The sequence below is a fragment of the Euleptes europaea genome, chromosome 1, assembly GCF_029931775.1.
Source record: "Euleptes europaea isolate rEulEur1 chromosome 1, rEulEur1.hap1, whole genome shotgun sequence".
In the NCBI taxonomy this organism is placed as follows: domain Eukaryota; kingdom Metazoa; phylum Chordata; class Lepidosauria; order Squamata; family Sphaerodactylidae; genus Euleptes; species Euleptes europaea.
Genome location: NC_079312.1, coordinates 130999633 through 131017930, shown reverse-complemented (window position 1 = coordinate 131017930; position 18298 = coordinate 130999633). Strand labels below are relative to the sequence as shown.

General features: G+C 42.6%; 1 protein-coding gene across 5 annotated transcripts in view; it reads right to left on the bottom strand.

Moving 5' to 3' along the window:
- Window positions 1-966: 966 nt before the first annotated feature.
- The window catches only part of CACNA1G (calcium voltage-gated channel subunit alpha1 G), a 234858-nt gene continuing 217526 nt past the window's right edge, over window positions 967-18298 (bottom strand). For 3 of the 5 annotated variants that reach the window (XM_056867108.1, XM_056867110.1, XM_056867109.1), the window contains 4 exons: window positions 16827-16961; window positions 13551-13740; window positions 7506-7675; window positions 967-1905 (listed from right to left, as the gene is read on the bottom strand). In XM_056867108.1, coding sequence (XP_056723086.1) covers window positions 1045-1905; window positions 7506-7675; window positions 13551-13740; window positions 16827-16961 — 1356 coding nt within the window. In that variant the 3' untranslated portion in view covers window positions 967-1044. The remainder of the gene's footprint in view (window positions 1906-7505; window positions 7676-13550; window positions 13741-16826; window positions 16962-18298) is intronic. The other 2 variants (XM_056867111.1, XM_056867112.1) reach the window with 1 other exon arrangement.

Below are 18298 nucleotides of genomic sequence, written 5' to 3'. Positions count from 1 at the left end.
AGTGACGGATGGCTACTGATGCCACCAGAGGACAAAAGGGATGGTAACTCATTCTCCTGGGGGACAGGCTGCACAGACTTGGACTGTTTTTTGCAAGGCAGTTACTGCCGCTGCTGGGTTCTGCTGCTGCACCATTAGAAAAGGCAGAAGGCTAAGACTGGCCAAAGCATCTGAAATGGCCCTCTGTGGTACTGGATAACAACAGAGCCTGCCGCATCACAAGTTTTTCTGCTCTCCTAGGTCATCACACTCAGCACATGTAAAGAAGGGCAATGAGAAAGCAGAGAGGCTTTCACCTTTGGCATTTATGCTCATCAAGGTTTTAAGGGTTGTTTCTGAATTCAGTGGTAAATGCCTGGCACATAAGACAACATGGAATCTTCTCTTTGCACATATATCTATATACCATATATTTGTCAGCTTGTTGCACTTGGTTTTGCTCTGTCTCTACGATAATGAAATTTATTTTGGAGTTTGTTTTCTTAATGTCATTACACTTGTAAAAACATCCAAATGGCTAATTTCTACAGAAAACTAGTTGAGGGGTAGTTGAATGAATTACATTATAAATGCAAATATTCTCAGTTCTGGTTGGGCATGGGGCACGTTTTCTCAGTAATGCACTAATGGCTACATCTTGTGCTTTGCAAAATAAAACAAAAGGGGGGATTAAATATGTATTTTTTCAAGGTTAAAACGTTCATTAAAAATGTAATCTCAGGAATATTCTGAGATACATAAAACAGAAGAAAATAGGACAGGTCTTTAAGCCAAAAAAGGTACTACATCCTGCAATACTAGGTTCAATTAATTTAATAAAATAGAATATACATATAGACTCTGAACAATGTATTGCTTTTACCCAAGCATAACTTATGCTTAAGTAAGTGTGATATAGCTTAACCACTCTTAAACCAGCTAGTTTTTAAACTTTCTTTGGAATTTTTTTTTAAAAAATCAGTGCCATTTAAAATAGAGAGATTTAATTTATTACAGAATGGATAAAAGAAACATTTGGCACCAGCATAAAATAAACGAACAAACTCAAGGGTCCCCATCTGGTTGATCAAAGGAAAAACTAGGAAGTGTCAACAAGTCTTTCTTTGGGGCTGGAGATATTGACACACTGTCTGGAAGTGCGGAGTCCCCTGCATCCATGGAATCCTTGGAATCCCAAGATGGCGCACGCCTTCGCAGGCAAACGTCTGCGCTGGAAGACGATGCAGTGTGCGACCCTCTCTGTAACAAAACCTGTTCATTGGGTGGGTCTATGGATATACAGGGGGGACTCAGTTTTTTCTTCTGTCGTGTCCCTTGCAAGCCTTCCATTTCACTTAAGACCTGACTTATGAAGCCAGAAGAGCTAGATGTGGAATGATGCTGAGGGCTATTTTCCATGGAACAAATTTCTATGGAATGTCTCCTTTGATCATCTAACCAAGATGAAGGTTTTTTCAGGAGACCCTGCGTATCTACACTATAGCACTTCTTCAGGTCCTTCAAAGTCACATTGCCACTGTTGCCTACATTTCTCTTAGGGGTCTCCGGTTGAACCACTGAAGAGGCACTCATGGCAGAACATGTTCCTGAAGTAAAAGAACTGTTTATTTCTGATACTTCTTGGTCCATTGGGTCTCCAGGCAATTCTTGAAGGGAGTCCGTACAGGCACATGAATCCGGCACGTGCTTGGAAATGTTATACTGATTGAGGGAATGTTGTTGAGTGTGAACACTCGATCGCCCCCAGTTAGCTGAATCTTGTGCTTCTGAGGGCCTCCGAGTGGTAGCCAGATCTTCGGTGGATGGCGCTGACAAATTTGGTTCAGAGAGTTCACTCACCTCAGCATGGATGTTCTCTCTGCTTTCTGAGCTAGGGGCGTCCAAGGAGTCATTCCTTATTGCCATCTGCATGAGCATGCCAAGAAAGTGGAAGGGGACAGAGGGAAACAGACACATGGAACAAAATGTTAGTACGAGCAAGGCACAAAAAGTAAGAGGCTCACCAACAAGCACTAGAATTTTAACCCTGAATGCAACAAAACCAATGAGTCATGTGAACACCAGAGATACAAACTGTAACTAGTCAATTCAGCACCTTCTTGTCATCTCTCACTTTAACAACACCAGCACTGCCACATTAGCCACCGTACGCACAAAGTTACTGAGTTAGTTGTCCAACCTGTAGCATCATGTGCGACTGTATTCCTATATGGTAAAGATGCACAGTACATCTTTGACATGCCTGTCTGTCATGGGGTTATGTATGTAAATGGTGATCTGGGAAGGTCAACATTGCAGAACTTAAGAACATACACAGTTGTTTATGTCTAAAAGATGGCAACAGCCAAATATGACTCAGCAGACTCACTTCAATGTCAGCTAAAGGGAATTCGACAGCTTTTGTCATGGAGGATTTCAGTGTTTCCTCTTACTCTTAAATTGGAATTTAATGAAAAAGAAGCTCACTCATTTGGAATGGAGAAAATGGGAATTCTATGAGATTGTTTGTGGGGTGAAATCTTACTTGGGATAAACTCCCTTCTTTTTTGCGCACAGTTGGACAGAATGGGCTTCAGCTCAGACTGCAGGAACCCTCTGTACCAGAGCCAGCATGTCTGTTCTGAAGACAACATTTGGAGGACTGCAGGCTAATTCCTTATGGTTTTAAATAAAAACTGCATGTCAGTTTTCTTTTCTTTTTCTTTTTAAATCTTTACACCATTCAGAAGCTCATGCAGCTGCAGCTTTTATTAAGGCCCACAATCTAATCCTCAGCATATCTTCCCTGCAGAAACCGGGCCAGTTCCACCAGGGCCCATCTTTCTCCACCAGTCACCAAATCAAGTCCTGAGAAAGCCCCAACCCTTCCTACCTGTGACAACATTTTGTGACTCAAGAGACTAGGAGGGGCTTTATAAAACCCCGACGTTTGTTATTAAGCTGTATATCTTTGTTTCTCACAGTTATTACAGACAATGAGATAAAGGTCAGCATTTGGCCCAGAAATGCAGTCTGATCATCAACAACATAACTGGTTACAAGACTAGAAAAATAAGTACTGAACATGTTGCATAACCAGTTGCTTGTTTCATTATCACTCTTGTATCTCATCTCGGTCTGTTACTGTGGGATGCAGACAAAGACCACATTTATATGATGGTTGGCTTTGGTACACAGAGCGATGGTCGCCAGCCAACACAGGTGTGGGTGCCCTGTACCTTTGTGTCATTGGAAAATTACCAATCTGAAAAAGATGGGAAACAGAGTTGTCTTTGGGAACTGCAGGAAGCTGGCAGATGGGTGCAAAAATTTGCAATTAATTAATGGGTCTGGTGGTAAACTTTCAGTAGATATAAATAGTTTCCCTTCCTGCAGCATTTGCAACTCTGGACTTCAAATGTGTGCCCAATAATGTTCTCACAGATAGAAAGACGATTAAATTGCCCTTTGCTTCTAAAGACATATCAATTCCTTTATTATTTGAGCATCCCATTCTACTAGTATACCCCCCCCCCCCAAAGAGCACTTTGCTCAGTTGGAGAACATCTACTGGTGATCCCTGGCCCCCCTCAAAACATCCGGCTGTCCTCAACCAGGGCCAGGGCTTTTTCGGCTCTGTCCCTGGCCTGGTGTAACGCTAGGGTTGCCAACTGCCAGGTAGTAGCAGGAGATCTCCTGCTAATTCAACTGATCTCTAGCCGATAGAGATCAGATCACCTGGAGAAAAATAGCCGCTTTGGCAATTGAACTCTATGGCATTGAAGTCCCTCCCCTCCCCAAACCCTGCCCTCCTCAGGCTCCGACCCAAAAATCTCCCGCCGGTGGCAAAGAGGGCAATCCTATGTAACGCTATGTACAGTGAGGTTCAGGCCCTGGAGGACTTAAAGCAATTCCACAGGGCCTGTAAAACTGAGCTGTTTCACCAGGGATAAGGTTGAGGACTAGACTTGCCAGCTCCAGGTTGGGAAATATCTGGAGATTTTGGGGGTGGAGCTTGAGGAGGGTGAGGTTTGGAGAGGGGACGGACTTCAATGCCTTAGAGTCCAGTTGCCAAAGCGGCCATTTTTTCCAGGTGAACTGATCTCTGTTGCCTGGAAATCAGTTCTAATAGCAGGAGATCTCCAGCCACCACCTAGAGGTTGGCAACCTTATTGAGGACAGTGACGGTATTTCCGTCAGTATTCCATCTAGCTGGTCTTGCCTCCCATGGTGTCTCTGCTATGTGCCCATGAAGAAGAAGAAGAGTTGGTTTTTATACCCTGATTTTCCCTACCTTTAAGGAATCTCAAACCAGCTTACAATCACCTCCCTTCTCTCCACAACAGTCACCCTGTGAGGTAAGGTGGGGCTGAGAGAGCTCTAAAAGAGCTGTGACTAGCCCAAGGTCACCCAGCTGGCTTCATGTGGAGGAGTGGGGAATCAAACCTGGTTCTCCAGCATAGAGTCCATGGCTTCTAACCACTGCTCTTAACCACTACACCATGCTGGCTCAAATGGGCTGAAGTTGTTATGGCTGCTATAGTAGTGATGTTACTGACAATTTTAAGGCACCTGGTTTTATTGTAAGCATTTTTATGTAATATAAATTGTTTTAAATTGTTTTAGACTATTGTAAGCTGCTCTGAGCCTGGCTCCAGCCAGGAAAGGGTGGCCTATAAATTGAATAAACTAAACTATTAATAAATAAAGAGGAATCCATAAATATTGGACCAATTCTACAACAGGCACATGAAGCACCTTAAAGTGATTCAGGCAATTGGTCTATCAAGGTCTGTATTGTCTGTTCTGACTGGCCCTTTAGAGTCTGAAGCAGAGGTCTTTCATGTCACCTCCTCATCCTTTTAACAGGAGGTGCCAGGGATTGAACCTGGGACCTTCTGCACGCAAAGCAGATGCTCTATGTTCCTTGCTGAACCTCAAGATACCCCATGATTGAACCTCAAGATACCTCATGGCTGAATCTCAAAGTACCCAATGGCTATCATGGAAGTAAAAGTGCAGGTTCTGACCTCACAACAGCATGTATGCAAGATATCAAGAAAATAATGATAAAAACAGTTACACAGTTAATATTTGAAAACACAAACATTTGATAGAACAAATAGTTATGCAGGCATCTCTGGTAGTTCCTAGTAGGAATGTTTCCCTTTTTTAAACGTCTTGAATTCTGTTTTGATTTTTTTAAAAGGTTTGATTTCACCCCCTGAAAAACAAGAACTGCATGGATTGCTACGGAGCTGTAGAAGGGAGAAGTTTACACCTTCATTTTAAGGTCCTGACGGATGAACCAATGAGTCAAAGTAGAATTTTTTGGGAGAAAAGCACTCTTACAATGCACTGGCAGGGAGCATGTTCCTCGACAGTGGATGGGGCTTTAATTGTTCCTTAAATGCATTCGATGGACTTCACCAGGGAATTAGTCACTAGCAGCGAGGCCTTCCAGGGTCAATGGCTTAAGCTACGGCAAGGGGGCTTGGTCCATTCTACAGCATTGAGAAACGGAAAGGAGGTTGAATGACAGGTGGGGAGTCATTGAGTGGGAATGTGTACGGGCCAGGTATGTGGTGAACAAGATTTAACTACACACACATTAAGGAGCAGATGTAAATGGAGAAGAGAGAAAAAAAGAGAAATAAATAAATAAAAATTGCATGCATTGCACAGAATAATAAAAGTACCTTGACAGCTACATGTACAAACATCCTGCTAGGACTACATTGATTCTGCTATTATAACAGAGTAGGTTAAAAAAAAAAAGACTAGCCAAATTACTGGTAGTGGTATCAGTGGCTATTCATTTAGATGGTTGGATGCTTCCCAGGGAATCCTTTCAGATTTCAGTGGGGGAAGGACCAAGGCTCATGTTATAGGGTTGCCAGGTGCCTCTTTGCCACCGGCGGGAGGTTTTTGGGCTGGAGCCTGAGGAGGGCGGGGTTTGGGGAGGGACTTCAATGCCATAGAGTCCAATTGCCAAAGTGGCCATTTTCTCCAGGTTAACTGATCTATATTGGCTGGGAATCAGTTGTAATAACAGGAGAGCTCCAGCTAGTACCTGGAGGTTGGCAACCTACTCATGTTAGGATATGTCACAATTAGATTGCCAACCCCCCCACCCCCCCCCCCAAAAAAAAACTACCAGTGTGTTTTGAGAGCTTTTGTGAATGAAGAATTTGTGGTTCTGGCATGCATTCTCTAGAACACAGGCCCACTTAATATTTTTATCACTATAGTCACTCTGTAGCCCTGTTCACAAGTTACAGTGACCATACCTACAATCCATTTACAGTATGATGATTTTTCTTCATATGTGTGTTTAGTAATTTTCATTACATGCAACTCATGTACAGCTGATCATGTGATTATAACCGCACATGATTATAACGGCCATGAAAAGAGGAGCGCTAATATGGTCTCTTGTCCTAGCAGAATTGGTTTCAAAGGCTTGGACGGCTATTCTTTAGATGTTGTGGGCTGTAACCGTGAAATCAATTAGATTCCTTGTTAGTGTACACTAGACTGGCAGGCTGGTTCAGCATGGGCCCTTATACACTTTCCAAATCTTGTCTGTCAATTTAATGCTGTAGATGAATGTGAACCGCTCACCTTAGGACTTCGTATCCATACCGAGGGCTCAAGAATTAGCTGTATTATTTTGTCATTGTGGAAAAGGAAGGTAATGGCCACAATAAACTTGGCTATGAAATAATCACTCACATGATATGCTACTTGGAGGGGGAAAATCTATCGCTAATATTTTTACTCTAGCCACTGGAGTTCTGAAAGCAATGTGTATCATATCAAGCAACAGAATTGCAAAGTCAAGTTACCAGTCCTAGTAAATAAAATGTTTGGGGCAAATGGCATCAAAACACACACTTCACTTAAGAACAGTGAATAAGTACAGAGAAAATGCCAGTTAAAAAAACATCATCAACAACAAAAACATAGTGATGATGTGATTCAGTCAAGCGGTTAGCTGACCTTCAGGGAGCTTATGCGATTTATCCAGGGGACCATCTGACCTACAAGAACCTCCCATGACCCAAACAGTCAGCTGCCCAACAGAAGTATCATACAATAAGATTTGTGGTTAACCAGGAGGCCAAACTGGATATAAAAGGGTACATTTTGTCCAGTTGTCAAGAAAACGGTACACCCCTTCCCACAGGATACCTCCATGTTCCTTTTGGGAAGGCAGATGTGTGGCTTGCCCAGCCTGTGCTGGCCCCATCAGCAGGGTGGGATTGCCAGAGAACTGATGGATGCTGATGCATCCTGCCAACAGAGTACAGCGAAGACTGGCTGCCCTGCCCACTGCCCATCTGGCTTTCTAAACAGGAGCCATCCTGACATGCTCACAGCATCAGCTTTCAAAGGTCTGACTGCCCCAGGGGCTTTTCTCCTTCCAAAGGACTCCCCTAAAGCCCAGCAAAGTGTACTTCCCCAGCCTGCTAATAAATTTAATACACAACCTGGGGCAGGTGAACAGCAACAGCTTAGCTAACCTGTCTGCGAAGTAACCGTTCTGCAGAAGGAGAATGCACGGACGTTGGGGCTTTGAATTTGCTTTTCCAGTCTAGACTGCAGTGGGGCTTGAGAGAATGGAAGAAATCTCTTGGGATTTGTAGGAGAGCATCAATATTTGCAGGTTGGGACTGCACTGATGTCGTTGAACCTGAGAAGGAGAGAATGGGAAATGAGGTACAGAAACAGCGCACATTTAAATATTCACAATTAGGTTGTCAGTGAAATCAGTTTGTTTGTAAAGTACATACTCAATGAAATCAGTTTGTTTGTAAAGTACATACTCTGTCTATATGTATCAATCCAGGCTTGTGCCTAAGATTTGGACATGGATCCAAAGCTCTTGCTGTGCAAACACAAGGCATCGCTCCTGATGCGGAAGTGCAGTGCGTGACACCAGTTCTCCACCCTCATACATAAAAATAGGGTTGCCAACCTCCAGGTGGTAGCTGGACATCTCCCACTATTACAACTGACCTCCAGGCGACAGAGATCAGTTCCCTTGGAGAAAATGGCTTCTTTGGCAACTGGACTCTACTCGAGTCCCTCCCTTCTCCAAACCCTGCCCTCCTCAGGCTCCAACCCCAATATCTCCAGGTATTTCCCAACCTGGAGCTGGCAACCCTACATATAAACTTGATTGAGAGGGTTGGAGGACCTTTTAGAACAGCTTTTAGGGGGGCCTGCAGACTAGGAATTAGTGACCCTCCCAAACAAGCAGAAGTTGTCTTTTGCAGTGGATCTTTGGATCCAAGCCCATTAAAAGCATTATAATATTCATTGGCCATAGGAACCATGAAAGAGCCCCTTATCTAGCCAATGTTTCTGCGTTCAAGCTCAGAGCTGCTTTTACGGCAATAAGATTTCAGGCCATGCCAACAGCTATGTTAGCCAGACACTATGCCCAAATCCCGATGGCCTCTTGCCTATGTATTTGCGGATCCTCAGAACTCAAGGACCTCCCCCATTACGTGTTGTATTGCTCTTTGTACCATGAGCCCAGATCACTCTGATGCACATACATTGTTTGTCTGGTGAGGACAGGGACCATGCAGAGGGACATTCATAGTTCCCAGCTCCCAGGATGCATGTATGTTGCATGTGCATCAGCATGCAGCACTAGGACCCTGCTTTGGTCTTCAGGCTGCAAATGAAACTTGCCACCTCTGGGAAATAACACTGAGGGACCGAGAACAAAAAGGATTTGAGGGGACAAGAGGGCTATCCTCAGATTTCTTGCCAACTTTGCAGCAACTACAGCAACCAGTGTCCTACTGGAACCCTATTTACGTGGGGCAAATTTAACTCTGGATCAAGGACTCAACAGGTCTTCCACCAGAATCTTGCTGTTTGCACTCCAAACTATATTGTGTACTGTTCTTCAGATTGTCTTGCCCCTGGGTGGTCTGCAATGAGTGTGAACCCTGCAAAACTTTCTCAAATAAAGCCCAATGTATTATGCTATTTAAAAGACACACAACAGAAAAGTAATTAATTTTAATCTGGACTGTCTCCCACAAAAGGAATCTCATTTGTCCTGGAATATTTCCCAGAATATTAACTCTATTACGCAGGATTGTTCTAACAAATACCTTCTCCAAAGGCCAAGTTTACTGACAGAACAGAAGCCTTTTCCAACTTGAAATAAAGTGTTCTTGTTATTACTCACTGATGATGTATGGCATTTACAAATCTCACAGCACTTTAGAGAATTGCATGCTATAAACGGATGCAAGCAAGTGCTCAGCTATGAAAAGCAGCTGTTTCTCAGGTGCTCTCTTATGCCAGGGAAGGGAAAAGTGCCACGAGATATCTCAGCATGGAAAATAAAGACCACTTAGGGCTGGTTTTACACATGAAGCTGCCTTACACTGTCAGCCCATTGGTCTATCAAGATTGATACTCTGTCTACTCTGACAGGCAGCAGCTATTTAGCATCTCAGGTCAAGGTGTTTCATATCATCTGCTACCTGATCCTTTTAACTGGAGATGCTGGGGATTGAACCTGGGACTTTCTGCATGCAAGACAGATGCTCTATCACTGCACTCTCCACCTCATTCTACGTTGATGGCATTTTAAGGCCCAAAATGCAATGCTTTGCTGGGTAAAGATCTTTTGAAAAGCACTGAATCATGTTACTTTGGATGCTACATTTGAACCCAAATTATTCCATATTATGCTGGAGTGCCAAGCTTGTAAGCCTGACAACTCTAGTTTCCACACTTGTACTCCTGCTGTTAAACTGTAAATGTTTCCATTACTATGCAAATTTCAATATCACTTTAGTAATCTGTTCATATTTTGTATTATTCTGAGCACTACTCTGAAATTTATGTCCCTATGGGACTACATTGGATGAGGTCTCTTAGAGAAATCTTTCTTTGAACCTGGAAAATGTCTTTCACGAGAAACCTACATAGATCAATGAGACTAATGGACCAATTCTAAACATTTTTATGCAGAAGTAAACCTCATTCTGTTCACTAGGACTTCTACAGAGTAGTGTTTTATTTTGGGGATGATGACAAATGTCTTCCAGGTGCTGGGGATGCAAGCATCATCCTTCCAGTCCCTGACACCATTGCAGAGAATCCAGAACTCAGGCTGGATAGATAGGGGGCAGTTGTGGGGCTACCACAGAAAACAGCAGCCTGACGCCTCCTCCTCGTCTCTCCCTTGTAATGTTTAGAGCAGGAATTCCCAACCTCGTTGAGCCTGAAGGCACTTTTTGAATTGTGAAAAAGGGTTGTGGGTACAACCACAGGAGGCAAGACCAATCACAAAATGGCTGCTGGTGGGGCAATTAGAAAATGTCCAGAGGCTTCAAGCCAAGCACCTTCCTGCAGGGGCAGCTAGTTATGAATGAGAATTCCCTGCAGACTAAAAGGTGATGCCACCTGGGATCTTCTGAAACATGTCCTACTCTAATGAGGTGCAGGAAAGTCAGACTGGTTCTTTGCTTTGAGAAACTGGAGTTTTGGATAAGAAGCAAATAGGCCATTTTTGCATGGTAATTAGCAGCGTGTTCCAGGCTGAATTGCCCCGCAGATTTTTTTTAATTTTGCACGCTGAACCGTCATTCCGAAAGTGACTGTGAAGCCGGCGCAGACCTGCTTCGCATTACAAAAGAGCCCACTTAATGTGACCTTTTGTGTTTGCTCCGCCGCTGCTGCGAAGAATAACCAGAGGGAACCATGCAAAACAATAGCTGCGCGTTAGCTATGCACATGCTAATGGCTATGCAAACGAACGAAGGAGCAGGTGAGTGGGGGGGGGGTAGGTGGGATTTCTCCTTTTGCATTGGGACCGTGAATAGGCATTTTTAAAGTTGCATTTTTAAAAAGACCTTTGAGCAAGCATCAAAATTGACCATGCATAAATGGCCATAGACTCCAGGAACACACTGGTGGGTACCTGGCTGCTCATGAGCCCCACATTGGAGATCACTGGTTTAGTGTGATGAGGTGTTATTCGGCTGCAAGGTTCCCTGCCCACACTCTATTTCATTAGTTAGATCTTACAGGTGAGGTAAATCTGGGGTGTAATAGCATAATTCAGAGTATGGTGTAGCAGTTACAGTCTTGGTCTAAGATTGGGCAGACCCCGAGTCAAACCTCTGCTCTGTCATGAAAGCGTGCTGGGTGAGTTTGGGCTACTCACTCTCTCACATCCTAACCAGTTGTAGTGACGATAAAATGGAGCAGGGGAAAACCAACCAAGCATGTTGCACTGAACTCCTTGGATGAAGGGCAGAATAAAGATGTAATGAACAGATCATGTCATACTTGTTTATCACATTACATCACCACAGAAAGCTGAGTAATGGCAGAAAGAGAAATAGAGGGTTGCTGATTTTGATGGCAGTCCTGTGCCTGTCAGTCCCTTTGATGTCTGATGTCAACATGACACTGTAACCTTGTGATTATCCGCTCCAATGAGTGTCACCTCTTCCAGCCATTGAGACTCCCATAACATCATGCAACTGCTCTGTTTACTTTTCAATCAATGTCATATCATTCTGCATGTTAGTGCTCTGATGGAAAATTATGCTGTTATTTCTGGAGGGGAAAGGGGAATCTCAGTGGAAGTCTGTATTCTCTAGCAGCCATGGCAGGGTTGCACGGCCACGGCCAGCAACCTCTGGAAGGAACTGGGGTGAGATCATCATGCTGGCTTAGTATTGCAGTTAGGGTTGCCAACCTCCAGGTACTAGCTGGAGATCTCCTGCTGTTACAACTGATCTGCAGCCGACAGAGATCAGTTCACCTGGAGAAAATGGCCACTTTGGCAATTGGGCTCTATGGCATTGAAGTCCCTCCCTTCCCCAAACCCTCCCCTCCTCAGACTCCGCCCCCAAAAACCTCCTGCTGGGGTGAAGAGGGACCTGGCAACCCTAGCTGCAGTACAAATATCACGAGCTGACCATCAGCAGTTATCATGAAACATCTAGCACGGCCATCGTTTCAGCCATGGCCTAACACTTTCCAAGATAATGGCAGTAAGAAATGTAAAGCATAAGTGAGGGCTGAGTCTACGTTAAGCTTTTTAATATTTTAAATGTACATTTGACTGTGCAGTACAACAAACAAAATCTTCTGCGGCTGCTTGCTGTGTGTGCTTTCAGTGGCAAACCCAACTCCGCCACTATGTAATGCAGAAAATCTCGTTGGTCTCTATGGTGCTCCTGGACTTGAATCTAGCTGTTCTGATGCAGACCAGCATAGCTAACCTCTTAAAATATGCAATGTGTGAAACTGCCCTCTCTGCTCATCAGCTGGAAGGGTGCTTGCCCCGCCCCTAGGGGAGGGGCCAGCGACTGCAAGCCTCCCCAGCAGAGCATTCAGTCAGGGTGGCATGGTGCCAGAGGGCATATAACCCCTAGGAACATGTGTTCCTCTTTATCAGCGAACTCAGATTACATCACTCCCTTAAAATGGCAATATGGACACAAGCTGATTCCCCCAGGACTGAGTGAAATTTTTTTGCCTTCTAGTGTTGCCGCTTGCCAGGAGAGCCTATTCCATCAAGGGCTGAGTTCTTCTCCCTGCTCAGTTTCCCCTTCCCCGGGCTGCTGCTTCTGTTATTGTATTTTGATTTTAGATTGTTGTTCATTTTTTTGGTTTTTGTTAGATGCTTGGAGTCTTGCTTTGCAGGAGAAAGGTGGGATAAAAAACATTTAAGTAAACAAAATAGGGAGACGTTCGATACCCACTGCTCCAGACTGGCCAGGAGTGAAGGTGCTTTTTTGGCACACTTTGTGCTGCCCTATGCCCTTGCAGTTACTTAGGCCTACGGAATTAAGTCTGTTTGGTCGTTACAGCTTGTAACTAGCAGAGCTCAAGAGCCGTGGGGCCAGGAGAGGACTGATCAGTAGGGTTGCCAGGTCCCTCTTCGCCACTGGCGGAAGGTTTTTGGGGCAGAGTTTGAGGAGGGTGGGGTTTGGGGAGGGACTTCAATGCCATAGAGTCCAATTGCCAAAGGGGCCATTTAGTCCAGGGGAACTGATCTCTATTGGCTGGAGATCAGTTGTAATAGCAGGAGATCTCCAGCTACTAGCTGGAGTTTGGCAACCCTACTGAACAGAATGCCAAATTAGGCTAAAAGGGTGCCTTAGGGCATATTTGTAAAAACAGGGCATGGCTTGCCCCATAGGGCTGACGCCGCATGGAGTTGACTGTCTCAGATCCCTGGGGAATAGAGGTACACTGAACATGGAAACTGTCCAGGAAGTGGGCCTCACCAGTCCCCCCTGTCAGCAGTGGAGGGTGAATAGGAAGCACGATGTGGAATTCTTGCATGTGGGTCCTATTAACCAGGCAGCCACATTCTAACAAATGTATGACTGCTTGTTTCTACAACCTACAGGAGGCAGCCTCTAGCTCCTCTTCCTGACAATGCTGTGATGGGTCAGAGGTTTGTTTGGGCCTGATCCAGCATGGCCTTTCTTATGTTCTTAAGATAGATGGGTACCTGACACCTATACATCTGAGCTCATACAGTATTTTCTGAGACGAACTCTTGGTACCTGACTGAGATTTTTGATGGGATGGGTTCTTTTCTTTAGAGGCAACATCACAGGTGCCAGTATCAGGACTCTGGAACATGTAGCTGTCATTTGGCAAGGAATGGGTGCGGCCCACTGTAGGCTTCCTCACACTCAGAAGATCCTTGCTTGGAGAGAGAGTCAGAGAGTCATTCCTGGAGGGAAGATCAGTCTGCGAAAGAAAGAAAGAGAGGCATTACAGAGCTGGAACAGGTGCTGCCCATGGGAACTCTCAGTGACAGCCACTGCAACAGACATGTGATACAGACAGCATGCATGTTTATCTGGATGTACAAATTCTACACAAACCAAATGGAATTTGCATGGATGAGTTGACCAGGAAGTAATAGCCAGAATTTTATATCAATAATAAATCACCACACACAGGATGAATCACATCCGAAGAGGGGGGAAAGTACAACACAGGGAAACCGAAAAACAACACTGCAGTTATAAACCATGACTATTTCAGGATTAATTGAAATACAAGCATCATGCCTCAAGGCCTGGTAACAGTTGCATGCTTTGCCAGACTTTAGTCATTTAAAATGAGAAATAAAAACCCCTCCATTTCCCAAATGGGTGAGACTGTGCAGGGGGTATGTCCATAAAATTAGTTAATTTTCTTAACAAGCAGGGAGATTGTGTATTTTATGGAAGACATATCCTGTTTTCACATTCGTTGACTTTGTATTGCTTAAAAATAGATGAGAAAAACAGAAGTGCAAAGAGGCTTCAATGGTGTATTTCCAGCAACAAGGAAAACACAATTAAAAATAAAATTATTACATTTTTGATGCTAAAAACAGACTGTGAGAATACTGTTCAATTAAGTGAGTGACTGGCCCTATTCCTTCTTTCACAGTAGCTGGGAAATTATCTACCAAGAGGTCTTTTGCATTACTGTACACATCTCTTAAGGGTTTTCTAATTTATTTCTCTAATTGCAAAACAAAAATTAATTAGTGATAAAACATGACAAAATAAAATCAAATCTATTTTATAAAGAAAAAAGTGAAATTACCACTGTAGGTTTAGCCAAACAGAACTTCTGTGCTGCATAGAATGAATTCCATTCTTCATTAATCTGATGATTTAGATACAAGATTCATCTATATCTAATATTTCAAATGAACAGTCAGTTCTGTTTCTGTTTTGAAACCCTATATAGCTGAAGTATCAGCTGAGCAATTATTGCACTGAGGTTAGTGGAATTTTCTTTCTGTTACAATACGTTTCCTTTTGGGGAAGTGGAAAACACTTGGATGGTTTCAACAAGTGTATTTGAAAATCCGGAGAGGAGGGGAGCAACATGAGACCGACATCCAACATCATGTTCAAGGTATGCTCATATCAGCATCCCTCTATGACAGTTCTTAATATATTCCCCACTTTTATATTCCTTGGTTTGCTCATGCAGTAATTTGAGCATTTATTCTTACTTATATTTTCCCTCCTCTTACAATTAGTGGGCTATATTTTGTATATTGAAGTTGGGTTTGTGGGTTTTCCATAAATGCCAAATGTGTATAGAAGTGTGTGACCCTATAGAAATTATTAAATGTGCTGAGTTGTGCAAAGTACAACAAAAACAGAGGAGGGAGACCTATGCAATGCCCAGACGGCACTGTGAAACAGCTAGAGATTCTACAAGGTCAGGAGGAAACAGAGCAAAATTGGAGATCAGTGAATAAGTCAACATGCGTGCAATGATAGTAAAAAATATTAAAGAATGTAAATAACATTAGAGGAAAAAGGATTGTTGGAATAAAGGGCACTGCAAATAACCACTTGTAGCATTGAGGGCCATCAGGGTAAGGTCAGAACCTGTTTTATGACACACTAATTTTATTTCTAAAACAGTATAAGTGGAAGGCAAGTTGGAGAAAGACATGGGATTAGTTGTAGATGGCACAAGCCACCAGTTGCTATCTCAATTCATGGGAAAATCAGCAGGTGCAACCATACTCATAGTTTCCTAAGCTGAGCCATTTTATTTCCCAGTCCAGATATATCTGAAACAAGTGCTGAAACAAACGCTCACCATAAATTCATTTCTCAAAATATCTTACCCCCTTGTAAAAAAAATAGGATTTAAAAAGCAGAAGGAAAAAAAACAAAGATCGTACAGTGTTGAGCCTGAATGATATATCAAAATGTGTTGCTAAAAATTCAAGGTTTGCATTTTCAACATTAATTTTTGGAATTTGTTTATAGTCCTCTGTATTTAACACCCAAACAGCAAACATGTTTTGACTAAGGTGAGATGCCTTGAGATTATCTCCCAATGAAATGATTGGTGTACAACCTTCTGAAAGTAACCCATGTGACTTTAGAGTCTGTTAGAGCTAGAAACCTACTCCAATGCTTATTGTGCTTGAGGTTAATTATGAGCTCTCCTCCCTCTTATTTTTGAAATAATATGGTTCTCTCAAAACCATTCAGAGCTGTATTCCAAGTCTTTTGCATATGATGCCATGAAGCATGATGGGAAATACTGTCACGGTTTAAAAGGGATGTGTCCTAAATAAGTAATAACTGTGATGGCAATCTACTAGGATGGCAGAAAACTCATCAACACAACACACAGCTAAAGATAGGCATGTGAACAAGAGAAAACAAGGATGGATCCACTAAATGTTGGAAGAGAAGTTATGTCTGTTGTACAGCAGAAATAAAGCACTTGATCGCTATACATCAGCTAAAAATGTCTAATGTTTCAAGGAGCGGATGGTTAAAGCAGGGCTCAAAATACTGGTTACATGTTTAGTAATTAACTCCCTCCCCCCGATCCTTTATTCTAAAATGTCTGATCAAAATGGACACCAAATGTATAACACAAGCTGCATTGGTAAAGATCCACATTTGGTAACTTAAGTTCAAAACAGATCATGGGTTCCACTGCCAGACCATCTAGACATCTGTTTTTTTTAATAGTTTAAATTCAAAGGAACAGAACTTTATGTCATGGCATTTTCTTTATGTCCATAAACAATGTCTTGTCTCTGATGCTGTGGGATAGACTACATTAATTTCCCAGGAAAAAATGTGGATGTATTTAGATAAATAAATCAACTTCAGAGGTAATAGTGATATTAACCCCAAATGGAATGGTATTAGGCAAAGTTTTGTTCAAATGAAAGGTAATGTGCTGGATAAAAAATATTGTTCATCTGAAAATGCCATAGCTATTTGCCACTTGATAACAGTATTTAGAACCCTGTAAACATCAGAATATACAGTGACCAGTGTATGTACATTGCTTTCCAGGGCATTAAGTAAGATTGTGTTATTATCATCAGGAAAAGAGTCATCCGTCAGAGCTAAGGACCAGGAATTTTCAGACAGAATATCTGACGTCAGAGACAGAGCCTCCATCTCAGCTAGAGGGATCTAAACAAGGGAGAGATGATCAGACATAAGAAACCAGGACACATATAAATGCCTTTGAGAAAAATAAAAGAGAACGCTATCATCATCATAATCATCAGCTAAATACGAAGGTATTTCCCCTTATAATAAGAGCATTTGTGTTATACACATTACTGTGTGTATAAAGCCACAAAGAAATGGAGCTAAAGCTTCTCTCCCCCCCTCCCCGGCCATTTATTCTAAAAGGCTTACAAATAATGTAAAATGGAAATCACCAACTGCACATTAAAGATGCACTGATTAATATAATCTTTTGAGGGAGTTAAAGCCTCAGTGGCTCGAGAATTAATTTTTAAAACCTAGTCTAATTACATTTAAATGCTACATGCTTTTCAGAAACACCATCGTTCTCTAATCTCTCCGCTTCCAAAAGCTATGATAATATTCTCTTTTGTGTTTATTCAGTGACTCTCATGCTGTTGTTGTTGTTTTTTTAAGCACTGCAGGCTGAGATCCAAAGACCTACTTTAGGTGTACTGAAGAGCTTGGCACTGTCGAATACACACACACACACACAGCAGGCCTCCATGCCTTATCGCAACCTGCTTCTGAAATTCCCCTCACTTCAAAAGCCCCCTTATTAAATATATTGAGCGAGTTGCATAGTTCTTTGGATTCTGGCCACTATTTAAATGCTAGGCGTTCAATCCCAACTTCTATGGCTGGACGGTAAATCTCAGTCATCAGATCTCCACCTCATTTCTCCACCCAAGAGGTCTGATGGACTAGGTATAGCAGGTTAGGTTCACAGGGTTCCTTTAGATTCTTGCAGAACTGTTACATTAAATACTCAACACCAGTAACAATACACTGAGCATTTTATGCGTTTCTAAAGAGGCACACTGATTTTGCCCACTCCCTTTCTCGTGAACATTTTAATTACACACACATACACCCGGAAGTAAGCACCATTGGATATGATGGAACTTACTACTGAGTAGACCTGCTTAAGATTGCTCCCTTGGTGCCCATTAATTTCTCCTTTAATTAAGCAGTCAGGGTGATTAAAATACGAGCATCTTCTGACCACAGTGCATGTCTACACGTGAGTGCTCAAATCTGTACTAGAGAGAAAATGGAACTGGTTCTTCAAAAATGATGTCTTCAAAATGAATAGGTACAATATTTTGTACCAAATGTCAGAGGAGTTGAGGTCTTGATCCAGGGTTTAGAGATCCCATTGTCCTAATTAGTGTAGGGTTTAATTTCATTATCAACAGTAAAAAATTGAGCCTATGATGAGCAGCCTAATCCTTTATTGTAACATACTGTTTAAAAAAGGGGGGGAGAGAAATCTC